Genomic DNA, 27,915 nt, shown 5'->3' with positions numbered 1-27,915 from the left:
CAAACATTTACAAATACACAATTGAGAGAATCCTGTCGGGCTGTATCTCCTCCGCCTGTTACGGCAACTGCACCGCTCGCAACCACAGGGCTTTCCAGAGGGTGGTGCAGTCTGCCCAAGGCATCACCAGGGGCAAACTACCTGCCCTCAAGGACACCTACAGTGCCCAATGTCACAGGAAGACTAAAAAGATCATCAAGGACAACAACCACCCAAGCCACTGCCTGTTCACCCCACTTTCATGCAGAAGGCAGTCAGTACAGGTCATCAAAGCTGGGACCAAGAGACTGAAAAACAGCTTCTATCTCAAGACCATCAGACTGTTAAACAGCCATCAGTAGCACCTTAGAGGCTGCTGCACTATTTACATAGACTTGAAATCACTGGCCAATTTAAAATGGAACACTAGTCACTTTAATAATGTTTACATATTTTGCATTACTCATTTCATATGTACAGTGGGGCAAAAAAGTATTTAGTCAGCCACCAATTGTGCAAGTTCTCCCACTTAAAAAGATGAGAGAGGCCTGTAATTTTCATCATAGGAACACTTCAACTATGACAGCTCAAGATGCATTTATTCATTGGTAATTGGTGAAAATCAATTGCACAAAGTTGACTTCCTATTTCTCCACTTTTACATAGGATCGGAGCTCTGCTCATACGACATTCCAGTCTCCAAGTATCCAAGCCACGGAGAGAGACCCAAAAAGTGCCCCAAACTCCCCGTGCCACCAAGGTACAGTCCTTTTACCAGTGTCAAGTCAACAGTGAGTTAATACAGTAGGGCAAAAAAGTATTCAGTCAGCAAGTTCTCCTACTTAAAAAGATGAGAGGCCAGTAATTTTCATCATAGGTACACTTCAACTATGACAGACAAAATGAGAGAGAAAAAATCCAGGAAATCACATTGTAGGATTTTTTATGAATTTATTTGCAAATTATGGTGGAAAATAAGTATTTGGTCACCTACAAACAAGCAAGATTTCTGGCTCTCACAGACCTGTAACTTCATCTTTAAGAGGCTCCTCTGTCCTTCACTCGTTACCTGTATTAATGGCACCTGTTTGAACTCGTTATCTGTGTAAAAGACACCTGTCCACAACCTCAAACAGTCACACTCCAAACTCCACTATAGCCAAGACCAAAGGGCTGTTTGAAGAAATTGGTTTGAAGATATCAACTGTGGGAGCAATTATTAGGAAATGGAAGACATACAAGACCACTGATAATCTCCCTTGATCTGGGGCTCCACGTAAGATCTCACACCGTGGGGTCAAAATGATCACAAGAACGGTGAGCAAAAATCCCAGAACCACACGGTGGGACTTAGTGAATGACCTGCAGAGAGCTGGGACCAAAGTAACAAAGCCTACCATCAGTAACACACTACGCCGCCAGGGACTCAAATCCTGCAGTGCCAAACGTGTCCCCCTGCTTAAGCCAGTACATGTCCAGGCCCGTCTGAATTTTGCTAGAGAGCATTTGGATGATCCAGAAGAAGATAGGGAGAATGTCATATGGTCAGATGAAACCAAAATAACTCTACTCATCGTGTTTGGAGGACAAAGAATGCTGAGTTGCATCCCAAGACACTATACCTACTGTGAAGCATGGGGGTGGACACATCAGGCTTCTTTGGGGCTGTTTTTCTGCAAAGGGACCAGGACGACTGCTCCGTGTAAAGGAAAAAATGAATGGGGCCATGTATCGTGAGATTTTGAGTGAAAACCTCCTTCCAAGGGCATTGAAGATGAAACGTGGCTGGGTCTTTCAGCATGACAATGATCCCAAACACACCGCCCGGGCAATGAAGGAGTGGCTTCGTAAGAAGCATTTCAAGGTCCTGGAGTGGCCTAGCCAGTCTCCAGATCTCAACCCCATAGAAAATCTTTGGAGGGAGTTGAAAGTCCGTGTTGCCCAGCAACAACCCCAAAACATCACTACTCTAGAGGAGACCTGCATGGAGGAATGGGCCAAAATACCAGCAACAGTGTGTGAAAACCTTGTTAAGACTTACAGAAAACGTTTGACCTCTGTCATTGCCAACACATTGCCAACAAAGGCTATATAACAAAGTATTGAGATAAACTTTTGTTAATGACCAAATACTTATTTTCCACCATAATTTTCAAATAAATTCATTAAAAAATCCTACAATGTGATTTTCTGGATTTCTTTTCTAATTTTGTCTGTCATAGTTGAAGTGTACCTATGATGAAAATTACAGGCCTCTCATCTTTTTAAGTTGGAGAACTTGCACAATTGGTGGCTGACTAAATACTTTTGTGCCCCACTGTATATACTGCATTCTATTCTATACTAATGTATTTTAGTCAATGCTGCTCCGATATTGCTCATCCAAATATTTTTATATTCTTAATTCCATTTCTTCACTTTAGATTTGTGTGTATCATTGTGAAATTGCTAGATCATTATTTTTTAGATATTACTGCACGGTTAGAGCTAGAAACACAAGCATGGCGTTAGAAACACAAGCATTTTGCTACACCCGCAATAACATCTGCTAAACACGTGTATGTGACCTATAAAATGTGATTTGATTTGACTTGACAAACTGGTGGTCGGTATGACCGAAAGTGAGTATAATTAAATGCCTTTTCTGGGATACTTCTTGTTGCTAATGGTCAAATCTTGCCTGGCTGCCCAGATCCATTGCCATGGCCAAACGCCACACCCATGAACTTTGTTTTTATCAATAGAGCAGAGGAAGAATTCTGTGTGAGTCATCGGGCAAGTTCAAATCTACCTAGTGTAACGGTTTTCTTTCTCTTCCTCTGAAGAGGAGGTGTAGCAGGGATCGGACCAAAATACAGCGTGGTTATTTGTATACATCTTTAATAAAGATGAAAACACGAACAGTATACAAAAACAATAAACGTGAAAAAACCTAAACAGCCTATCTGGTGCAAACAAACACAGAGACAGGAACAATCACCCACGAAACACTCAAAGAATATGGCTGCCTAAATATGGTTCCCAATCAGAGACAACGATAAACACCTGCCTCTGATTGAGAACCACTCCAGGCAACCATAGACCTTTCTAGACAACCCCACTAACCACAATCCCATAACCTACAAAAAAAAACCTAGACAAAACACCACATAAATACCCATGTCACACCCTGGCCTGACCAAAATAATAAAGAAAACACAAAATACTAAGACCAGGGCGTGACAGAACCCCCCCCCCCCTCCCCCCAGGGCTGACTGGCGGCTCCTGGCTGACTGGCGGCACTGGTGGCTCATGGCAGACTGACGGCTCATGGCAGACTGGCTGCACTGGCGGCTCCTTGCAGACTGGCGGCTCATGGCAGACTGGCGGCACTGGCGGCTCCTTGCAGACTGGCGGCTCCTTGCAGACTGGCGGCGCCGGGCAGACGGGCGGCGCTGGGCAGACGGGCAACTCTAATGGCGCTGGGCAGACGGGTAGCTCAGGCTGCGCTGGGCAGACGGGTAGCTCAGGCTGCGCTGGGCAGACGGGTAGCTCAGGCGGCGCTGGGCAGACGGGTAGCTCAGGCGGCGCTGGGCAGACGGGTAGCTCAGGCGGCGCTGGGCAGACGGGTAGCTCAGGCGGCGCTGGGCAGACGGGTAGCTCAGGCGGCGCTGGGCAGACGGGTAGCTCAGGCGGCGCTGGGCAGACGGGTAGCTCAGGCGGCGCTGGGCAGACTGGAGACTCCGGCAGTGCTGGACAGGCGGGAGACTCCTGCAGCGCTGGACAGGCGGGAGACTCCTGCAGCGCTGGACAGGCGGGAGACTCCTGCAGCGCTGGACAGGCGGGAGACTCCGGCAGCGCTGGACAGGCGGGAGACTCCGGCAGCGCTGGACAGGCGGGAGACTCCGGCAGCGCTGGACAGGCGGGAGACTCCGGCAGCGCTGGACAGGCGGGAGACTCCGGCAGCGCTGGACAGGCGGGAGACTCCGGCAGAGCTGGACAGGCGGGAGACTCCGGCAGCGCTGGACAGGCGGGAGACTCCGGCAACGCTGGAGAGGAGAAAAGCTCTGGCAGCGCTGGAAAAGCGGGAGACTCCGACAGCGCTGGAGAGGAGGAAGGCTCTGGCAGCGCTGGACAGGCGGAAGACTCCGGCAGCGCTGGACAGGTGGGAGACTCCGGCAGCGCTGGAGAGGAGAAAAGCTCTGGCAGCGCGGGAAAAGCGGGAGACTCCGGCAGCGCTGGACAGGAGGAAGGCTCTGGCAGCGCTGGACAGGCGAAGCGCACTGTAGGCCTGATGCGAGGTGCTGGCACTGGTGGTACTTGGCCGAGGACACGCACGGGAAGCCTGGTGCGGGGAGCTGCCACCGGAGGGCTGGTGCGTGGAGGTGGTACTGGATAGACCGGACCGTGCAGGCGCACTGGAGCTCTTGAGCACCGAGCCTGCCCAACCTTACCTGGTTGAATGCTCCCGGTCGCCCTGCCAGTGCGGCGAGGTGGAATAGCCCGCACTGGGCTATGCAGGCGAACCAGGGACACCATGCGCAAAGCTGGTGCCATGTAAGCCGGCCCAAGGAGACGCACTGGAGACCAGATGCGTAGAGCCGGCTTCATGGCACTTGGCTCGATGCCCACTCTAGCCTGGCCGATACGCGGAGCTGGTATGTACCGCACCGGGCTATGCACCCGCACTGGGGACACCGTGCGCTCCACAGCATAACACGGTGCCTGCCCGGACTCTCTAGCCCCCCGGTAAGCACAGGAAGTTGGCGCAGGTCTCCTACCTGGCTTCGCCACACTTCCTGTGTGCCCCCTCCCAAGACATTTTTGGGGCTGACTCTCGGGTTTCCTACCGCGTCGCTGTGCTGCCTCCTCATACCAGCACCTCTCAGCCTTCTTCGCCTCCAGCTCTTCTTTGGGGCAGCGATATTCTCCAGGCTGAGCCCAGGGTCCTTTACCATCCAATATCTCCTCCCATGTCCAGAAATCTGGATTTCGCTGCTCCTGCTGCCGCTGCCTGTCACCACGCCGCTTGGTCCTGTTGTGGTGGGTGATTCTGTAACGGTTTTCTTTCTCCTCTTCCTCTGAAGAGGAGGTGTAGCAGGGATCGGACCAAAATGCAGCGTGGTTATTTGTATACATCTTTAGTAAAGATGAAAACACGAACAGTATACAAAAACAATAAACGTGAAAAAACCTAAACAGCCTATCTGGTGCAAACAAACACAGAGACAGGAACAATCACCCACGAAACACTCAAAGAATATGGCTGCCTAAATATGGTTCCCAATCAGAGACAACGATAAACACCTGCCTCTGATTGAGAACCACTCCAGGCAACCATAGACCTTTCTAGACAACCCCACTAACCACAATCCCATAACCTACAAAAAACCCCTAGATAAAACGCACCACATAAATACCCATGTCACACCCTGGCCTGACCAAAATAATAAAGAAAACGCAAAATACTAAGACCAGGGCGTGACACCTAGACTGTGTTTATTTGTTCATCCCCATGAACTTAATTCTTTCTTTTTTTACGTCTTTGGAAAACGTTCCATACATCGGCAATAATTCCTTGTTTAACATTTCTGATTCACACTTGTTTTACCTTGATCATTCCTGTTTAAAGATGTTCAACCTGGTTTGATTTTAGATGGTTAAACAATGTATCAAGATAGAAGAGAGAGATCAGCAAGGTGAAGGGTTAATTCTGTTACAGAGTGCAGAGCAGCACTGGGTGGGGAGGAGCATGTTGATGTCAAGTTGCTAAAGTGAAACTTAAGTGGATAGACGTATGAACAGCAAAAGAGCAAATTATCTCAAACGCTCTCAAACTCCTCAGAATTCTTTATTAGACAGCTAAGCTGTCTCCAGGGCTTTTTTGATACTACAGTCAGAAAGATCAGAGAGAACCCACACTCTCTCTCACACACAAGTGAGTAGAGATTTACCAGGGCAGGTGAAGATAAATTCTATTGTGTAACTTATTATATTCTAACTGTTTTATTTTCTACAGTACCTATGTTAAGCTATATTTTGTAAATGTATTAATACATAATGTATGTTGTGTGGTTAAACAGGATTGGTTTGTATCCCTTAATGCCATGTTGATGGCACTGAAACTATCAAGAGCTGACTCATTCCAGGAAATAATTTATAGTTCCTCCTTCTCTTTCTAGATATGGCTTCCTCCAGCAGTCTCCTGTCTGAAGAGCAGTTGCTGTGCTCTATCTGTTTGGATGTGTTCACTGAGCCAGTCTCCACTTCGTGTGGACACAACTTCTGCATGGCCTGTATAACAAAGTACTGGGATAGCAACGACCTGTGTCAATGTCCACTGTGTCAGGAGAAATTCTCCAGGCAAACTAAGCTTTGTGTCAACACAACCTTCAGAGAGATTATAGAGAATTATAAATTGTTGAGAGACACAGGTAAAGATGAGTCCCCTGCCAAACCTGGAAAAGTGCACTGTGACATCTGCACTGGGACGAAGCGCAAGGCCCTGAAGTCATGCCAGGTGTGTCTGGCATCTTATTGTAAGACTCACCTGGAGCCTCATCAAATATCCCCAGCATTTAAGAGACACAAGCTGATCGACCCTGTGGAGAACCTGGAAGACAGGATCTGTAAGAAGCACGACAGACTCCTGGAGCTGTTCTGTAGGACTGACCAGACGTGTGTGTGTCAGTTCTGCACTGAAACAGACCACAAGACTCATGACACTGTTCCTATAGAGGACGAGTGTGGAGAGAGGAAGGCTCAGCTGGGGAAAACTGAGGCAGAAGTGCAGAGGATTATTCAGGAGCTACTGCAGAAAGTTAAAGAGATTATACTCTCAGTACATCTCAGCAAAAGAGATGCAAAGAGGGAGATAGCAGACAGCATAAAGGTCTTAACTGCTCTGGTACGATCCATTGAGAAAGGCCAAGCTCAGCTCATTGAGGAGGTTGAGGAGAAGCAGAAAGCAGTAGAGAGGCAGGCTGAAGGGCTCATTAAAGAACTTGAGCAGGAAATCACTGAGCTAAAGAGGAGAAGCACTGAGCTGAAGCAGCTCTCACACACTGAGGACCACCTCCAACTTCTCCAGAGCTTCACATCCGTGGTGTGCACCCCTCCACCCACCAAGGACTGGTCTGAGATCAGTGTTCACAGGACTGTGAGGAGAGCTGTGTCTCAGCTGGAGGAGACATTGAATAAAGAGATGGAGAAGCTGCCTGAGGTCAAACTGAAGAGGATTCAGCAGTATGCAGTAGATGTGACTCTGGACCCTGATACAGCAAATCTCTTTCTCATCCTGTCTGACAATGGGAAACAAGTGAGAACTGGAGACACGGAACTGAATCTTCCGGACAATCCAAAAAGGTTTGATCGTTTTACCATTCTCCTTGGAAAGGATGGCTTCTCCTCAGGGAGATTTTACTATGAGGTGGTGGTTAAGGGTAAGACTAGGTGGGATTTAGGAGTTGCCAGAGAGTCCATTGACAGGAAGGGGAATATCACACTGAGCCCTGAACATGGAGTTTGGACTATGATGCTAAGGGATGGGAATGAGTACACAGCCTGTGCCTCACCGCAAGTCCGTCTCTCCCTGAGCGAGAAGCCCCAGAAGGTGGGGGTGTTTGTGGATTATGAGGAGGGTGTGGTCTCTTTTTATAATGTGGAGGCCAGGTCTCATATCTACTCTTTCACTTGCTGCATCTTTACAGAGAAAATCTACCCATTCTTCAGTCCCTGTAGTGATGATAGTGGTAAAAACGCAGCCCCTCTCGTCATCTCTCCTGTCAATCACAAATACTGATTAAACAAAGGACTTAATCTTTCTTTAAAGCTGCAATATGTAACTTTTTGGGCGACCCGACCAAATTCACATAGAAATGTGAGTTATAGATCTGTCATTCTCATTCAAAGCAAGTATAAAAAGAGGTAAATCTGTTGTATGTGCATTATTTCTATGCTTCCCATTATTACATTTCATTTTGGCATCTTTTACTTTCAGGTTTTGTACACCACCTTCAAACAGCTGAAAATACAATATTTTGGGATGTGGAAAAGATATTTCACAGCGGTTTATATGGTGTAATGATTCTCAACACTATACTTGCTTTTTTTCTGGTCAAAAACTGAAATTAGGCGAACTATTAGAATTTTAGCAACCAGGAAACGGCAGAGTGATTTCTTTATTGTGCATATTTAAGCTTGTTGTTGATACTGTATACGTGAATGTGTTAAAGGACTTACTTTTCCTTTGATCTGGTTGTGGATGTAGTTTATTGTGAAAAAGGACTTTAAGCTGGTTGTTGATACTGCATAAGTGAATGTGGTAAAGGACGTACTCAGCCTTTGAGCTGGTTCCACGGTACTGCACTTCGATAAAGGGCATACTTTTCCTTGGAGCTGGCTGTGGATCTAAGACAGTGTGTGATAAGGGAAATAATGTGCCTATAAGCTGGTTGTTGGTTTAGGAAAGTGACTGAACATGATAAAATACATACTTTTCTTTTGAGCTGATGGTACAGTGCCTTCAGAAAGTACTCATACCCCTTGACTTATTCCAGATGTTGTTGTGTTACAGCACAAACTCAAAATATATATTTTTACACACAGTACCCGATAAAAACAAAGTAAACATTTTTTAATATATGTGTCACGTTCTGACCTTAGTTCTTTTGTTATGTCTTTGTTTTAGTATGGTCAGGGCGTGAGTTGGGAGGGTTGTCTATGTTCGTTTTTCTATGTTGTGTTTTGTGTTTGGCCTGGTATGGTATGGTTCTCAATCAGAGGCAGGTGTCGTTAGTTGTCTCTGATTGAGAATCTTAGGTAGCCTTTTCCCACCTGTGTTTGGTGGGTGATTGTTTCCTGTTTTGTTGTTTGTGTCACCATTGAGGACTGTTTCGGTTTTCGTTTCTATTCACTTGGTTATTTTCGTATTTAGTCGTGTTCAGTTCTTATTAAAGTATCATGGACACTTACCACGCTGCGTATTGGTCCGATCCTTGCTACTCCTCCTCAGAAGAGGAAGAGGAGAGCCGTTACAATATGCTACCATTCAAATGTTTGGGGTCACTTAGACACTTCCTTGTTTTTTAAAGAAAGCTATTTTTTTGTCCATTAAAATAACATCAAATAGATCAGAAATACAGTGTAGACATTGTTAATGTTGTAAATGACTATTGTAGCTGGAAATGGCAGATTTTTAATGAAATGTCTACATAGGCTTACCGAGGTCCATTATCAACAACCGTCACTCATATATTCCAATGGCACGTTGTGTTAGCTAATCCAAGTTTATAATTTTAAAAGGCTAATTGACCATTAAAAAACTCTTTTGCAATTATGTTAGCACAGCTGATAACGGTTGTTCTGATTAAAGAAGCAATACAACTGGCCTTCTTTAGATTAGTTGAGTATCTGGAGAGTCAGCATTTGTGGGTTCGTTTACAGGCTCAAAATGGCTAGAAACAAAAAACGTTCTTCTGAAAATTTTCAGTCTATTCTTGTTCTGAGAAATGAAATCTATTCCATGCGAGAAATTGCCAAGAAACTAAAGATCTCATACAACGCTGTATACTACTCCATTCATAGAATAGCGCAAACTGGCCCTAACCAGAATAGAAAGAGGAGGCATCGGTGCACAACTGAGCAGGAGGACAAGTACATTAAAGTGTCTAGTTCGAGAAACAGTCATCTCACAAGTCCTCAACTGGCACTTTTATTAAATATAGTACCAGCAAAACACCAGTCTCAACGTCAACGCTGAAGAGGCGATTCTTGGATGCTGGCCTTCTAGGCAGAATTCCTCTGTCCAGTATCTGTGTTCTTTTGCCCATCTTAATCTTTTCTTTTTATTGGCCAGTCTAAAATATGGCTTTTTCTTTGCAACTCTGCCTAGAAGGCCAGCATCCCAGAGTCACCTATTCACTGTTGACGTTGAGACTGGTGTAATGCGGGTACTATTTAATGAAGCTGCCAGTTGAGGACTTGTGAGGCGTCTGTTTCTCAAACTAGACACTCTAATGTACTTGTCCTCTTGCTCAGTTGTGCACCGGGGCCTCCCACTCATCTTTCTATTCTGGTTAGAGCCAGCTTCATGTTAAACACTGTTATTGCACACAGAGTGAGTCCATGCAAGTTACTATGTGACTTGTTAAGCACATTTTTTCTCCTGAGCTTATTTAGACTTGTTTAGACTTAGACTTATTTAGATCATAACAAAGGGGTGGAATACGACAGGACGGGGGTCATGGGCATCAGGGATTTGTTGCTGATGTCCACCAGAGGGTAGAGGAAAACAAGAGATAGGAATATTCAAACTCATACAGGACAGAGCTGGGTTCCAATGTATTTTCTTTCAAATATTTTGAGTAAAATAGACTGTTTGGAGTGCCAGATTGGTGAGGATGGCACTTTTGGGACTATGCCATTTCTTTCTTTACATCAGTTGAGATCAATCAAGTGCAGCTAATGCATTTGACAGAAAAACAAATAATTTGAACCCTGGTCTGATAGGGGGCTATTTCCAAGTTAATACATCACAATAACATCACAATTAGAATTTCATTAAATATATTATTTTATTGTTGGGTATACAGTAACAGTCAAAAGTTGGACACACATACTCATTCCAGGATTTTTCTTTATTTTAACTATGTTCTACAATGTAGAATAACAGTGAAGACATCAAAACTATAAAATAACACATATGGAATCATGTAGTAACCCAAAAAGTGTTAAACAAATCAAAATAGATTTTATATTTGAGATTATTCAAAGTAGCCACCCTTTGCCTTGATGACAGCTTTGCACACTCTTGGCATTCTCTTAACCAGCTTCATGGGGGTAGTCACCTGGAATGCATTTCAATTAACAGGTGTGCATTGTTAAAAGTTCATTTGTGAAATGAATTTCCTTCTTAATGCTGTGTTGTGTGTGTGTGTGCTGTGACAAGGTTGGGGTGGTATACAAAATATAGCCCTATTTGGTAAAAGACCAAGTCCATATTATGGCAAGAACAGCTCAAATAAGCAAAGAGAAACAAAAGTCCATCATTACTTTAAGACATGAAGGTCAGTCAATACGGAACTTTCTTCAAGTGCAATCGCAAAAACCATTAAGTGCTATGACGAAACTGTCTCTCATAAGGACAGCAACCGGAAAGGAAGACCCAGAGTTACCTCTGCTGCAGAGGATACGTTCATTCGAGTTACCAGCCTCAGAAATTGCAGCCCAAAATAAATGCTTCACAGACACATCTCAACATCAACTGTTCAGAGGAGACTGCGTAAATCAGGCCTTCATGGTCGAATTGCTGCAAAGAAACTACTACTGAAGGACACCAATAACAAGAAGAGACTAGACTTGAATGTGCCAAGAAACATGCAATGGACATTAGACCGGTGGAAATCTGTCCTTTGGTCTGATGAGTCCAAATTTGCGATTTTTGGTTCCAACCGCCGTGTCTTTGTGAGAGACGCAGAGTATTTGAACAGATGATCTCCGCATGTGTGGTTCCCACCGTGAAGCATGAAGGAGGAGGTGTGATGGTGTGGGGGTGCTTTGCTTGTGACACTGTCAGTGATTTATTTAGAATTCAAGGTATACTTAACCTGCATGGCTACCACAGCATTCTGCAGCGATATGCCATCCCATCTGGTTTGGGCTTAGTGGGACTATCATTTGTTTTCCAACAGGACAATGACCCATCACACATCCAGGCTGTGTAAGGGCTATCTGATGACCTGGCCTCCAATCACCCAACCTTAATCCAATTGAGATGGTTTGGGATGAGTTGGACCGCAGAGTGAAGGAGAAGTAGTCTGCTCATCATATGTGGGAACTCCTTCAAGACTGATGGAAAAGCATTCCAGGTGAAGCTTGTTGAGAGAATGCCAAGAGTGTGCAAAGCTGTCATCAAGGCAAAGGGTCGCCATTTTGAAGAATGTAAAATATATTTTGATTGGTTTTTAACACTTTTTGGTTACTACATCATTCCATGTGTTATTTCATAGTTTTCAATCAAATCAACCAAATGTATTTATGAAGCCCTTCTTACATCAGTTGTTGTCACAAAGTGCTGTACAGAAACCCAGTGTCACGCCCTGTTCTGTTTCACCTGTTCTTGGGATTGTCTCCACCTCCTCCAGGTGTCGCTTATTTTCCCCAGTGTATTTATCCCTGTGCTTCCTGTCTCTCTGTGACAGTTTGTCTTGTATGTTTTCAAGTCAACAAGCGTGTTTTTCCCATGCTCCTGTTGTCTGTTCTTCCCGGTTTTGACCCTTGCTGTTTTTTCTGGACTCCGTACCTGCCTGACCCTTCTGCCTGCCCTGACATCGAGCCTGTCTGTCACTCTGTACTTCATGGACTCAGAATCCGGGTTTGACCTTTTGCCTGTCTGCGATCATTCTCTTGCCTACTCCTTTGGGATTAAATAAACAACTAAGACTCTAACCATCTGCCTCCTGTGTCTGCATCTGGGTCTCGCCCTGTACCCTTATACCCAGCCTAAAACCCCAAACAGCAAGCAATGCAGGTGTAGAAACACGGTGGCTATGAAAAATTCCCCAGAAAGGCCAGAACCTAGGAAGAAACCTAGAGAGGAGCAAGGCTATGAGGGGTGGCCAGTCCTCTCCTGTCTGGGCTGGGTGGAAATTATAACAGAACATGGCCAAGCTGTTCAAATGTTCATAGATGACCAGCAGGGGCAAATAATAATAATCACAGTGGTTGTAGAGGGTGCACCAGGGCAGCACCTAAGGAGTAAATGTCAGTTTGAGGCAGAGAAACCCAGTGGAGAGCCAGGCAGAGACAGCAAGGGCGGTTCGTTGCTCCAGTGAAACCCAATTTTTCAGTTTTTGATTTGTTAAAAAAGTTTGAAATATCCAATAAATGTCGTTCCACTTCATGATTGTGTCCCACTTGTTGTTGATTCTTCACAAAAAAATACAGTTTTATATCATTATGTTTGAAGCCTGAAATGTGGCAAAAGGTCGCAAAGTTCAAGGGGGCCGAATACTTTCGCAAGGCACTGTAGATAGGCAGACCATTCCATAAGAATGGAGCTCTAAAGGAGAATGCCCTGCCTCCAGCTGTTTGCTTAGAAATTCTAGGGACAATAAGGAGGCCTGCGCCTTGTGACCGTAGCGTTCGTGTAGCAGAAAAATGAATCCATGCTTTTGTCTCTTCTAGGTTAAATTACTGCAATGCTCTACTTTCCGGCTACCCAGATAAAGCACTAAATAAACTTCAGTTAGTGCTAAACACGGCTGCTAGAATCTTGACTAGAACCAAAAAAATGGATCATATTACTCCAGTGCTAGCCTCTCTACACTGGAATCCTGTTAAGGCAAGGGCTGATTTCAAGGTTTTTCGGCAGGACCAAATTGGAAAGATAGGTAGGAGCAAGCCCATTTAATGCTTTGTAGGTTAGCATCAATTTTGTACAGAAAGTTAAAGATTTTTGCAATGTTACGTAGATGGAAAATAGCTGTCCTTGAAACAGTTTTGAAATGTTCATCAAAAGAGAGATCAGGGTCCAGAGTAACGCTGAGGTCCGTCACAGTTTTATTTGAGACAACTGTACAACCATCAAGATGAATTGTCAGATCCAACAGAAGGTATCTTTGTTTCTTGGGACCTAGAACTAGCATCTCTGTTTTGTCCAAGTTTAAAAGTAGAACATTTGCCACCATCCACTTCCTTACATCTGAAACACAGGCTCCAGGGAGGGCAATTTTGGGGCTTCACCATGTTTCATTGAAATGTACAGCTGTGTGTCATCCGCATAGCAGTAAAAGTTAACATTATGTTTCCGAATGACATCAACAAAAGGTAGAATATATAGGGAAAACAATAGTAGTCCTAAAACGGAGCCTTGAGGAACACTGAAATTTACAGTTGATTTGTCAGAGGACAAACCATCTACAGAGACAAACATACAGTATCTTTAACAGACAGATCAAATCTAAACCAGGCCAGAACTTGTCCGTGTAGACCAATTTGGGTTTCCAATCTTTTCAAAAGATTATGGTGATCGATGTTATCAAAAGCAGCACTAAAGTCTAGGAGCACAAGGACAGATGCAGAGCCTCGGTCTGACGCCCTTAAAAGGTCATTTACCACCTTCACAAGTGCAATCTCAGTGCTATTGTAACAGTATGGCTTCCATCCCTCTCCTCGCCCCAACCTGGGCTCAAACCAGGGACCCTCTGCACACATCAACCACAGTCACTCACGAAGCATCGTTACCCATCGCGCCACAAGAGCCACGGCCCTTGCAGAGCAAGGGGAACAACTACTTCTAGGTCTCAGAGCGAGTGATGTCACCGACTGAAACACTATTAGCGCGCACCACCGCTAACTTGCTAGCCATTTCACATTGGCCACACTATGATGGTGTCTAAAACCAGACTGAAGCGTTTCGTATACATTGTCTTGAGGAAGGCCGTGAGTTTTTTCTAAAATATTTGATGTCTTTACTATTATTCTACAATATTTGATGTCTTTACTATTATTCTACAATAATAGTGAAGACATGAAAATGTATTCTACAATGTAGAAAATAGTACAAATAAAGAAAAACCCTTGAATGAGTAGGTGTGTCCAAACATTTGACTGGTACTGTGTATATATACATACAGTGGGGAGAACAAGTATTTGATACACTGCCGATTTTGCAGGTTTTCCTACTTACAAAGCATGTAGAGGTCTGTAATTTTTTATCATAGGTACACTTCAACTGTGAGAGACGGAATCTAAAACAAAAATCCAGAAAATCACATTGTATGATTTTTAAGTAATTAATTTGCATTTTATTACATGACAAAAGTATTTGATCACCTACCAACCAGTAAGAATTCTGGCTCTCACAAACCTGTTAGTTTTTCTTTAAGAAGCCCTACTGTTCTCGACTCATTACCTGTATTAACTGCACCTGTTTGAACTCGTTACCTGTATAAAATACACCTGTCCACACACTCAATCAAACAGACTCCAGGGATACAATTGTAGACCTGCACAAGGTTGGGATGGGCTACAGGACAATAGCCAAGCAGCTTGGTGAGAAGGCAACAACTGTTGGCGCAATTATTAGAAAATGGAAGAAGTTCAAGATGACGGTCAATCACCCTCGGTCTGGGGCTCCATGCAAGGTCTCACCTCGTGGTGCATCAATGATCATGAGGAAGGTGAGGGATCAGCCCAGAACTACACGGCAGGACCTGGTCAGTGGAACATGTTCATGTTCAGTTTATGTTTCAGTTGTTGAATCTTATGTTCATACAAATATTTATACATTACACACATTACACAAGTTTGCTGAAAATAAACACAATTGACAGTGAGAGGACATTTATTTTTTTGCTGAGTTTTTATATTGTATTTATTATTGGGTATTTTGTTTTGTTTCTTCCTGAGTGGATATCTTAATGACATCCAGACACAAACCCATGTCCCTACTGGAACTGATTCTCTCTTGCCCACAGCTCTCACAAACACAAGTGGACACTGCTTCTTTTTGTTGTTTTATTTCTCTGTATCAAAATGTAATCCAAAATATTCTGGGATAAAACGAATAGAGATACAGTCATAGGGAATCGCTTTTTCTATGGATACAGTATTCCAAACTCAAATCAGGAGTAATGACTCAACGTTGCCACAATATAGGGATTTTCCATTATGGTAATGCATTGCCTTTGACATAAGACACCTCAGTACTTGTTGGACCTGCATTTCAAAATACTAATAACCAATATGAACATCCTTATAGTACATAGCACTGGCTATTTCATATTTGAGTTACAACAGTAAAATGCTCCATTGGGAGCTGGCTTTTCACTGATCCTGTTAAAAAAAAAAATAATTCTAAACGCAGAATTAGTTTTTTCTTCTATTCCATCAAGGAAATCTTTCAACAGGGTCAAAAGACATTGGGGTTGGAGTTTTCCACAGAGAAAAGTGCCTGTTGATCATCTGTTATGCTAGTTATTTGTCACAATCGAATTAGATGTACCAGTGCAGCGTAAGTAGCGACCATGATCCTCATTACCACAATGTAAAAAGACATTGATATACAAACACTTGCATTGTACAATATTAGTAGTTAAAAGCAACAACAACAGTGATGACATGCTGCATTTGAATAATCTCTCACACAATACTTCTACACACACAAGAAGCTAAACTAAAAAACACCAACTCCACAGCCTGTACAATACCGCAAAACTACACTAACAATATTATTGACGGAAGTGCTACAAAAAGACATTGTGCTTTAAAAAAAACCTGAAGCTTTCATGTATAGAGTGCCATAAATTAATAAACAGGTTATCAAAAGTATTGTCGTCCCTGGGACTGGAGTGATATCCTGGAAACGTTTAGAATGCCTTTTGGTTTCCGTCTTCTGGTTTGGTTTGGTCAAGCAAAAGTCCCTCCTCCACGAGTCTACAACAACAAACAAATGGAGTGTTAATCTTTACTATTGTCTTCATCAGCATCGTCATTTTGGGTGTATGACTCTAGATTATGGAGGTAAATGAATGTGTTCTCTGTCGGAAAAGTTTTGTTAACTCACCATGGGCTTCATCTCACGACCGTCTCCACCTGCCTCGGTCCGGTCTCTTCCCGCCATTTTTTTACTGTTCTCTACAAACTCCTGAGGAGAAAGAAGAGCGAGGGTGAATGTGTGTGTCGGGTGTTGAGGTAACAAGGCGAGTTTGGTGCAATACGTACATAAACACTATTCAGGATATAGAAATGGATTCAAAAGTGGCACTCTGCAAAAACAATGGCTACATTCCATTACCCACACTAGCATACCAGTGAGAATGTGTTATCTGATACATTGGAATGTTAGCGTGGATAATGGAACAGATATATATAAGGCTACGTCCCGATTCTCCACCATTCTACCAAAGAATTGAATAATGGTGGAAACTCCCTCTAGCCTGCGATTGCAGCAGAGAGGAAAAGGCGACGTGAGAGGGATAACTGGGCCCAAGATGTGTCTTCTCCAGCAGATGGTGTTTTTAAAAAGGTTTTTGTATGGAGGTCAATGAGGGTCAAATTTGTTTAGCAAAAAATGGTATGGTTTAATTACTACATGAGGCTTATCTGATCGAATAGAAGTCTCGTAATGCTTAGGTTGTTTCAGTTGTACTGACATAAGTAGGACACGTGAAATCCCAGCAAGCTGTGCCTGGTGTGCCTGTCGCAGTTGTGCCTGTTCACACGCGTATCTGCCCACACATTGGCTAGAATGGTCCCACCAGATCTTGCCATGCCACGACTGGCAAGATACATTTTTTAAATACATTTATTTTCATTGTTATCTGTGATACACCAATCCATTGCTTTTAATCCATGACTGGTGGAGAATCGGAGACCCAGCCATAATCTCCCACCCAGCCTCGCCTCCCTTCCCCTCACCATGAGGGCTTTGTCCATGTAGAACTCTCGGCCGGGGCTGCCGTCGTTGTGCTTGGTGTCCACGGCAAAGCAGAGGAAGAGCACGTCCACCACAATCTCAAAGACAGACAGGAAGCAGTGGGCCACCAGCCAGGAGAACAGGCAGACGATGAGCAGGGGCAGCACCCACACCGTGTAGTCACGCTGGTAGTTGAGTGACAGTACACCGACGAATGCTGTGCAGGAGACGATCAGTACCTGGACACACACACACACACACAGGGAAAGATGGAGAAAAGTGGGGGTGGGAAAGGGTGAAAAGAGAGGGTGATAGATCGAATAGTATTATTATGCTTGAAATATCCTAAAATGGCGTTGCTATGTGGCCGTTACCTTTCCCAGGAAGAGGACAAAGTCCCCCACGGTGTTGATGGTGGCCACTCTGAGGGCATTCTCTACCAGGATGACAAAGGCATCGCACGCCGATGTACAGAAACTGGTGCTGTTGATCGCTGTGGCCGTGTACGCGTTCTGTGGTGAAAACAGACAGAGGACAGGAGTATCGTCAATAACAATGTGTCATCTTGGAATGAGTCTCCCTTGTAAAAGAGACTGTTGTCAATGATATAATGTGTGCAAGAGTGTGAATAATCAACATCTTCGATGACAATCAGTCTGATAGGACACTTACTTGATTCAGGTATGTTAGACACTTCTTCAGGCACCACAAGCAGCAGATGCAGGCTTTCAGCATACAGCGAGCACAGGCATTTTCCTACCAACAGAAATCGCATTCAGTTTTAGTTGTCTGACTTGACAAACTGGTAATTGGTATAAGTGAAAGCGAGAATGTTTAACAACATAATCTGGGATATGTCTTGATTCTTAATTAATTGTCAAATCTGCCAAGACTGCCACTATTTTTTTCATCCACGTGTGGAATTTTTGTCTGAAAACCTTCCTTACACCTGCAATAGGTCTTTATGTTTAAACATTTCTGATTCACACTTTTTCAACCTAAATCAGTAAAAAAGAAATTGAACACTCCTGTTTAAACTGTTCAACCTTGTTTGATTTTGAAATGGTAAAAGAATGTATCGAATGAAGACAGAGATAAGCCATGTGAAGGGTTAATTCTCTTCCAGAGCACAGAACACCACTGGGTGGGATACACCTACTACTGTATGTTGTGCACACGAGTAAAAACCCTCAAACTCTTCAGAAAAGTATCTTCACGATGCTGACTCTCCGGTAGTTTTTTTGATACTATAGTCCAGAAAATAAAAATCGGAGAACATGCCCACACTCCTTTACACAGACACAGGTCAGTAGAGATTTACAAGGATTGTTGAAGAAATGTTACCTGATAACAGTTTATGGTCATCTCCTGTTTTCTTCATCTACCGTAGCTATGTTTAACTATATTTAGAACATTGATTAATTTCTACTGTCATTAGAGGAAATAAATAATGCTCTGTAAAAAAAAAATATATATATATATATATAATGCATTATTGATTGATTATAATCTGGAGCTGGAGTCTTTTAGTATTTTGATCTTAACCTGTTGGAACTCTAGGGGCGCAATTTCATTTTTGGATGAAAAACGTTCCCGTTTTAAACAAGATATTTTGTCACATAAAGATGCTCGACTATGCATATAATTGCTACTGTTCGAAAGAAAACACTCTGACGTGTCCAGAAATACAAAGATCTTCTCTGTGCGTGCCCTTTAACGTGAGCTTCAGGCAAAACCAAGATGAGATGGCATCCAGGAAATGACAAGGATTTTTGAGGCTCTGTTTGTCATGATCTCCTTATATGGCTGTGAACGCAAGAGGAATGAGTCTGCCCTTTCTGTCGTTTCCCCAAGGTGTCTGCAGCATTGTGACGTTTTGTAGGCAGATCATTGGAAGATTGACCATAAGAGACCACATTTACCACGTGTCTGCCCGGTGTCCTGCGCCGAAATTGGTGCGCAAAAGTCACCTGCCAGTATTTTTCCAAACAATACAGAGAGTAAAGCAAGCTTCCACGAACTGCATGTCAATGAAGAGATATGTGAAAAAACACCTTGAGGACTGATTCCAAACAACGTTTGCCATGTTTCGGTCGATATTATGTAGTTAATCCGGAAAAAGTTTTACGTTGTAGGTGACTGCATTTTCGGTTCGTTTCAGTAGCCAGGCGCAATGTAGAAAACGGAACGATTTCTCCTACACACAGACGCTTTCAGGAAACACTGCGCATTTGGTGTGTAACTGAGAGTCTCCTCATTGAAAACATCAGAAGCTCTTCAAAGGTAAATGATTTTATTTATTTGGTTATCTGGTTTTTGTGAAAATGTTGCGTGCTACATGTTATTCAAAATGCATTGCTAGCTTTGCATACTCTTACACAAATTAGTCAATTTCTATGGTTCAAAAGCATATTTTGAAAATCTGAGATGACAGTGTTGTTAAGAAAAGGCTAAGTTTGATGTCAGATGCATTATTTTCATTTTATTTGCGATTTTCAGAAATCGTTAACGTTACATTATGCTAATGAGCTTCAGGCTATAACTGTATACAGGGTTTTTTCATAGCCAAACGTGAACAAAACGGAGCGATTTGTCCTACACAAATAATATTTTTTTGAAAAACTGCACATTTGCTATGTAACTGAGAGTCTCCTCATTGAAAACATCCGAAGCTCTTCAAAGTTAATGATTTTATTTATTTGGTTATCTGGCTTTTGTGAAAATGTTGCGTGCTACATGCTACACAAAATGCTATGCTAGCTTTGCATACTCTTACACAAATTAGTCAATTTCTATGGTTCAAAAGCATATTTTGAAAATCTGAGATGACAGTGTTGTTAAGAAAAGGCTAAGCTTGAGAGCAAACGCATTATTTTAATTTTATTTGCGATTTTCAGAAATCGTTAACGTTGCGTTATGCTAATGAGCCTGAGGCTTTAGTCACGATCCCGGATCCGGGATGGGGAGTTTCAAGAAGTTAAGTATTTCAGAGAGTGTTTGCTCTCTCTCTCTCTCTCTAGATATGGCTTCCTCTAGCAATCTCCTGTCTGAAGAGCAGTTCCTGTGCTCTATCTGTCTGGATGTGTTCACTGAGCCAGTCTCCACTTCATGTGGACACAACTTCTGCATGGTCTTTGTCACAAAGTACCGGAACGGCAAGGACCTGTGTCGATGTCCGACAGGAGCAATTCTCCACAGACGACTTGAGCTTCGTGTCGACACGACCTTCAGAGAGGTTGTAGAGAATTTTAAAAGGATGAGAGACGGGGGTAAAGATGAGTCCCCTCCCAAACGTTGGAAAAAAAGCCCTGTGACGTGTGCACTGTGATGAACCTCGGTGCCCTGAAGTCCTGCCTGGTGTGTCTGGCCTCTTACTGTGAGACTCGCCTGGAGCATCATCAGATAGCCCCAGCGTTCAAGAGACACAAGCTGATCGACCCTGTGGAGAACCTGGACGACAGGATCTGTAAGAAGCATGACAGACCCCTGGAGGTGTTCTGTCGTAATGACCAGGCGTGTGTGTGTCAGTTCTACACTGAAACAGACCACAAGACCTATGACACTGTCCATACAGAGGAAGAGTGATGCAGAGAGAGAGATAGCAGAGTGTGTGCAGTTCTTCAGTACTCTGGTGAAATCCATTGAGAAAAGCCAGGCTGAGTGTGTTGAGGTGATTGAGGAGAAGCAGAAAGCAGTAGAGAGGCAGGCTGAAGGGCTCTAAAGAGCTGGAGCAGTAAATCACTGAGCTCAGTGTTCTCAGTGATATGTGTGTGGGGACCGCGAGGAGAGCTATTGTCTTAGCTGGACGCTGAATAAAGAGATGGAGAAGCTGCCTGAAATCACACTTACGTCTCTGGACCCTGATACAGCACATCCCAGTCTGATCCTGTCTGAAGACGGGAAACAAGTAAGACATGGAAACACCACAGAATCTTCCGGACAATCCAAAAAGGTTTGATCGTTATGCCATGACCCTCGGAAAGGATGGCTTCTCCTCTGGGAGATTTTACTATGAGGTGACGGTTAAGGGGAAGACTGACTGGGATGTAGGTGTGGCCAGAGAGCCCATTGACGGGAAGGGTAAAATCACACTGAGCCCTGAGAATGGACTCTGGACTGCCTTCTCTCCCTGAGAGAGAAGCCCCAGAAGGTGGGTTTGTTTGTGGACTATTTGGAGGGTCAGGTCTCCTTTTATGATGTGGAGGACAGGTCTCATATCTATTCTTCCACGGTCTGCACAGAGACACTCTTTCCATTCTTTGAATCCTGTAATAATACTGATCGCAAAAACTCAGCCCCACTCATCATCTCTCATGTCAATCACACAGACTGGTTAAACAATGAGGGAACTGTTGTTCTGCAACAGACAATTTACAAATCATCAAAATGAGTGTATTTAGTTAGATTGACATGTCACATGATTAGGACGTTCACAGGTTTCCTCTGAAATTTCATCATGAAATGAAAACGGTTCTGTACATCTTAATATGGATGTATTGGCTTTCTTCCAACTCCTCCTCTGACGAAGAGGTGGAACAAGGATCGGACCAAAATGCAACGTGGTTAGTTTGATACATCTTTAATGAAGAAGAACATGAACAATACAAAACAACAAACGTCGAAAACCGAAACAGCCCTGACTGGTGCAACAAACACAGAGACAGGAACAATCACCCACAAACACACAGTGAAACCCAGGCTACCTAAATATGGTTCCCAATCAGAGACAACGATAATCACCTGACTCTGATTGAGAACCGCCTCAGGCAGCCATAGACTAATCTATACACCCCAGACAACCCCAAGACGAAACACACTACAAATAAACCCATGTCACACCCTGGCCTGACCCAATACATGAAGATAACATAATAAATATAGACCAGGGCGTGACAGAACCCCGCCCCCCTAAGGTGCGGACTCCCGGACGCACAACAAAAACAATAGGGGGGGTCCGGGTGGGCGTCTGTCCATGGTGGCGGCTCCGGCTCGGGACGTGGAACACACTCTGAATGTCTTAGTCCCCCCTCCTCACTTCCTAGGATTGTCCACCCTCGCCACCAACCATGGCCTAGTAGTCCTCACACCAGAACCCCACTGGACAGAGGGGCAGCTCGGGACAGAGGAACAGCTCGGGACAGAAGGGCAGCTCGGGACAGAGGGGCAGCTCGGGACAGAGGAAGCCCAGCACTGAGAGGAAGCCCAGCCAGGTAGTTGAATCCGGCAGATCCTGGCTGGCTGGCAGTTCTGGCAGATCCTGGCTGACTGGCGGATCTGGAAGAGTCTGGTTGACTAGCAGATCTGGAAGAGTCTGGTTGACTGGCAGATCTGGAAGAGTCTGGTTGACTGGCAGATCTGAAAGAGTCTGGTTGACTGGCAGATCTGAAAGAGTCTGGCTGACTGGCAGATCTGGAAGAGTCTGGCTGACTGGCAGATCTGGAAGATCCTGGCTGACTGGCAGATCTGGAAGAGTCTGGCTGACTGGCAGATCTGGAAGGGTCTGGCTGACTGGCAGATCTGGAAGGGTCTGGCTGACTGGCAGATCTGGAAGGGTCTGGCTGACTGGCAGATCTGGAAGAGTCTGGCTGACTGGCAGATCTGGAAGAGTCTGGCTGACTGGCGGATCCTGGCAGACTGACGGCTCTGGCTGCTTCATGCTGACGGACGGCTCTGGCTGCTCCATGCTGACTGGTGGCTCTGGCTGCTCCATGCAGATTGACAGCTATGGCAGCTCCTTGCAGACTGGCAGCTCCTTGCAGACTGGCTGCTCCATGCAGACTGACAGCTCTGGCTGCTCCATGCAGACTGGCAGCTCTGGCTGCTCCATGCAGACTGGCAGCTCTGGCTGCTCCATGCAGACTGGCATCTCTGGCTGCTCCATGCAGACTGGCAGCTCTGGCTGCTCCATGCAGACTGGCAGCTCTGTCTGCGCTAAACGGGCAGGAGACTCCGGCAACGCTGTAGAGGCGGAAGGCTCTGGCAGCGCTAAACAGGCGGGAGGCTCCGGCAGCGCAGGAGAGGCGAGGCGCACTGTAGGCCTGATGCGTGGTGCTGGCACTGATGTTTACTGGGCCGAGGACACGCACAGGAAGCCTGGTGCGGGGAGCTGCCACCGGAGGGCTGGTGTGTGGAGGTGGCACAGGATGGGCTAGACCGTGAAGGCGTACTGGAGATCTTGAGAGCAGTGTTGGCACAGGACGTGCAAGGCTAGGGATGTGCACAGGAGGCCTGGTGCGTAACGCTGGCACCAACTTCACCAGCCGACTAACACGCACCTCAGGACGAGTATGGAGCGCTGACCCAGGTGCCATCAAATCCCTGACACGTTCCGTCGGGCGAATTCCATGCAAAAAGCACCAACACAGCAACTCCCTCATTTCTCTCTCCTCCAATTTCCCCATTAACTCCTTCACGATAAACAGGGAGAGTGGGCTCAGGTCTGACTCCTGACTCTGCCACACTCTCCCTGAGCCCCCCCCAAAGAAATTTTTGGGGCTGACTCTCGGGCTTCCATCCGCGTCGCCGCGCTGCCTCCTCATACCAGCGCCTCTCAGCTCTCACCGCCTCCAGTTCTTCTTTGGGGCGGCGATATTCTCCAGGCTGATTCCAGGGTCCTTCTCCGAACAATTTCTCCTCCCAATTCCAGAAGTCCTGTGATCGCTGTTGCTGCCTTTGTTGCTTCTCCTGTGGCTCCTGCCCGTTGACACGTTGCTTGGTCCGTTTGTGGTGGGTGATTCTGTAACGGCTTTCTTCCAACTCCTCCTCTGACGAAGAGGTGGAACAAGGATCGGACCAAAATGCAACGTGGTTCGTTCGATACATCTTTAATGAAGAAGAACACGAACAATACAAAACAACAAACGTCGAAAACCGAAACAGCCCTGACTGGTGCAACAAACACAGAGACAGGAACAATCACCCACAAACACACAGTGAAACCCAGGCTACCTAAATATGGTTCCCAATCAGAGACAACGATAATCACCTGACTCTGATTGAGAACCACCTCAGGCAGCCATAGACTAATCTATACACCCCAGCCAACCCCAAGATGAAACACACTACAAATAAACCCATGTCACACCCTGGCCTGACCCAATACATGAAGATAACATAATAAATATAGACCAGGGCGTGACAATGGATAATAAATGCTTGTGCTTACTGAAAATGAAAACTCAACTGGCATTAACTTAAATAAGTAATACAAGTTATGTTGCTTTGATTATTCATATCTACCTACAGTGCACCTTCAGAAAATATTCATACCCCTTGACTTACTCCGCAATTTGTTGTGTTACAGCCTGAATTCAAATGGATTAAATATATTATTTTGTTCACCCATCAACACACAATTCCCCATAATGCAAAGTGAAAACAGGAATATCTCATTTACATAAGTATTCACACCCCTTTGCAATGACACTACAAATTGAGCTCAGACACATCCAATATCCTTTGATCATCCCTGAGATGTCACAAAACAACTTGATTGGAGTACACCTGTGGCCAATTCAATAGTTTGTACATGATTTATAAAGAAACACTACTGTCTATATAAAGGTCCCACAGTTGACAGGGCAATGTCAGAGCAGAAACTACAGTAAACCATGAAGTCTAAGGAACTGTCCGTAGATCTCCCGAGATAGAATTGTGATGAGGCATATATCTGGGAAGGGTATAAAACAATTTCTAGAGTGTTGATAAGTTTCCAAGAGCACAGTTGTCTCCATCATTGGGGGGGGGGGGGTGGGGGAACATGGAACTACCCAGACTCTGCCTGGAGCTACCGTCCAACCAAACTGAGCAACCAGGCAAGAAGGACCTTAGTCAGGGAGGTGACCTAGAATCCAATGACCACTCTGACAGAACTACAGAGTCCTTAGCTGAGATGGGAGAACAACAGTCTCTACAGCCCTTCACCAATATGGGCTTGATGGGAGAACGTCCAGACGAAAACCACCCAAGAAAAAGGCACATGATAGCACGCCTGGAGTTTGCAAAAAGGCAAATGAAAGACAGAGCATAAAGCAAAAGATTCTGTGGTCTGATGTAACTCTTTGGCGTGACTGCAAAGCACAATGTCTGAAGAAAACCAGCACAACTCATCACCCATCTAACACCATCCCTACCGTGAGGCATGGTGGTGGCAGTATCATGCTATGGGGATGCTTTTCAGCGGCAGAGACTGGTAAGGACAGAGGGAACAATGAATGGAGCCAAATATAGGCAATTCCTTTGATGAGAACCTTCTTCAGAGTGCAAACAACCTTAGACTGGGGTGAAGATTTATGTTCCAACAGGACAATGACCCCAAGCCTACAGCCAAAGCAATGCTGGAATGGCTTCAGAACAAGAATGTGAAAGTCCTTAAGTTGCCCAGCCACAGCTCAGGCTTGAAACACATTGAAAATCTGTGGAAAGACTTGAAGATTGCTGTTCACCACCGCTCCCCAATTAAACTTAACAGAGATTGAGAAAATCTGCAAGGAAGAATGGGAGAAAATCCCCAAATCCAGATGTGCAAAGCTGATAGAGACCTACCCAAGATGACTCAAAGCTGTAATCACCGCCAAAAGTGTTTCTACAAAGTATTGACTCAGGGGTATGAATACTTACGTAAATTTGATATTTCTGTATTTCAATTTCAATATATTTTCAAATAAACATGTTTCACTTTGTCATTATTGTGTAAGTGTGTAGATGGGTAATAAAAACAATCAACTGAATCAATTTTGAAATCAGGCTGTAACACAGCAAAATGTGGAACAAGTCATGGGATATGAATACTTTCTGAAGGCACTGTATTTACCCACAGTTATTTTAGTCTCTTATTAGCTCTATAAGTTAATATCATGTTGATACTGTATAAGTGAATACAATAAAGGATGTACTCAGCCCTCCACAGACTTCGATGTAGCTGTGGATGAATAATGTGTTCTCTTGTTTTGTACTGTTCTGTAGTTTCGACCCAATGGTTAGTCTGACCAAACAAAGAACTCTGTGTCCTGCAGGCCCAGGCATGGATCAAAGCCTACTTTGTTCCAATATTTCTGTCATTCAGTGATATTTATTCCCATAGTAATTTGTTATGGATCCATAACAAAATAAACATCTGCATTTTGAAAGAGTATTTTTATCATTATTTTATTAACGAAAGCATAAACATGTTGATGAAGAAGCTACATTCGCCTCGGGGTCCATCCCAGTTGCTATTCTGTGGAACCATGCGTTTTGTTTTGGTGAGGCCTGTTGTCCAGCCATTTCTCCACAGATGTTTTATTAATTTTATTTTATTTCACCTTTATTTAACCAGGTAGGCCAGTTGAGAACAAGTTCTCATTTACAACTGCGACCTGGCCAAGATAAAGCAAAGCACTGCGACAAAAACAACAAAGTTACACGTGGGATAAACAAACGTACAGTCAATAACACAATAGAAAACTCTACATACGGTGTGTGCAAATGTAGTAAGATTATGGAGGTAAGGCAATAAATAGGCCATAGTGGCAAAATAATTCTAATTTAGCATTAACACTGGCGTGATAGATGTGCAGATGATGATGTGCAAGTACAGATAGTGGGGTGCAAAAAGAGCAAGAATAAATAACAATTTGGGGAATGAGCTAGTTGGGTGGGCTAATTTACAGATGGGCTGTGTAGAAGTGCTGTGATCGTTAAGCTGCTCTGACAGCTGATGCTTAAAGTTAGTGAGGGAGATATAAGTCTCCAGCTTCAGTGATTTTTGCCATTCATTCCAGTCATTAGCAGCAGAGAACTGGAAAAAAGGCGGCCAAGGGAGGAGTTGGCTTTGGGGATGACCAGTGAAATATACCTGCTGGAGCGCGTGCTACGGGTGGGTGTTGCTATGGTGACCAGTGAGCTGAGATAAGGCGGGGCTTTCCCTAGCAAAGACTTATAGATGACCTGGATCCAGTGGGTTTGGCGACAAATATGAAGCGAGGGCCAGCCAACGAGAGCATACAGGTCGCAGTGGTAGGTAGTATATGAGGGTTTGGCAACAAAAAGGATGGCACTGTGATAGACTACATCTAATTTGCTGAGTAGAGTGTTTTTGGCTATTTTGTAAATGACATCACCGAAGTCAAGGATCGGTAGGATAGTCAGTTTTACAAGGGTATGTTTAGCATCATGAGGGAAGGAGGCTTTGTTTTGAAATAGGAAGCCAATTCTAGATTTAATTTTGGATTGGAGATGCTTCATGTGAGTCTGGTCGGAGAGTTTACAGTCTAACCAGACACCTAGGTATTTGTAGTTGTCCACATATTCTAAGTCAGAACCGTCCAGAGTAGTGATGCTAGTCGGGCAGGCGGGAGCGGGCAGCGATCGGTTGAAAAGCATGCATTTAGTTTTACTTGCATTTAAGAGCAGTTGGAGGCCATGGAAGGAGTGTTGTATGGCATTGAAGCTCGTTTGGAGTTTTGTTAACACAATGTCCAAAGAAGGGCCAGATGTATACAGAATAGTGTCATTTGCGTAGAGATGGATCAGAGAATCACCAGCAGCAAGAGCAACAT

The 27,915-nt window shown here is 44.5% G+C and overlaps 2 protein-coding genes and 1 pseudogene across 4 annotated transcripts in view; 2 read left to right on the top strand and 1 right to left on the bottom strand.

The window, feature by feature from the left end:
• The first annotated feature begins 662 nt into the window (after nt 1–662).
• Nucleotides 663–8,930, top strand: LOC135507766 (E3 ubiquitin-protein ligase TRIM39-like). 3 transcript variants are annotated; one of them, XM_064927398.1, is made up of 2 exons: nt 663–739; nt 6,141–8,930. In XM_064927398.1, the coding sequence occupies exon 2, from the start codon at nt 6,143–6,145 to the stop codon at nt 7,757–7,759; it is 1,617 nt and encodes a 538-aa protein (XP_064783470.1). In that variant the 5' UTR covers nt 663–739; nt 6,141–6,142; the 3' UTR covers nt 7,760–8,930. The 3 variants fall into 3 exon arrangements, with proteins under 3 accessions (XP_064783470.1, XP_064783468.1, XP_064783469.1); XM_064927396.1 differs by lacking the exon at nt 663–739 and adding an exon at nt 5,740–5,896; XM_064927397.1 differs by lacking the exon at nt 663–739 and adding an exon at nt 5,740–5,920.
• Nucleotides 8,931–15,463: 6,533 nt separating this feature from the next.
• LOC135507765 (choline transporter-like protein 1) overlaps nt 15,464–27,915 on the bottom strand; it is a 37,671-nt gene continuing 25,219 nt past the window's right edge. The window contains exons 12-16 of the mRNA XM_064927395.1: nt 18,050–18,133; nt 17,752–17,889; nt 17,380–17,616; nt 16,526–16,606; nt 15,464–16,395 (exon numbers count right to left, since the gene is read on the bottom strand). Coding sequence (XP_064783467.1) covers nt 16,369–16,395; nt 16,526–16,606; nt 17,380–17,616; nt 17,752–17,889; nt 18,050–18,133 — 567 coding nt within the window. The 3' untranslated portion in view covers nt 15,464–16,368. The remainder of the gene's footprint in view (nt 16,396–16,525; nt 16,607–17,379; nt 17,617–17,751; nt 17,890–18,049; nt 18,134–27,915) is intronic.
• On the top strand, nt 20,400–20,962 carry LOC135507549 (E3 ubiquitin/ISG15 ligase TRIM25-like; annotated as a pseudogene).

Source organism: Oncorhynchus masou, chromosome 21 (assembly GCF_036934945.1).
Source record: "Oncorhynchus masou masou isolate Uvic2021 chromosome 21, UVic_Omas_1.1, whole genome shotgun sequence".
Lineage (NCBI taxonomy): Eukaryota > Metazoa > Chordata > Actinopteri > Salmoniformes > Salmonidae > Oncorhynchus > Oncorhynchus masou.
This window is presented reverse-complemented; position numbering and strand designations above follow the sequence as displayed.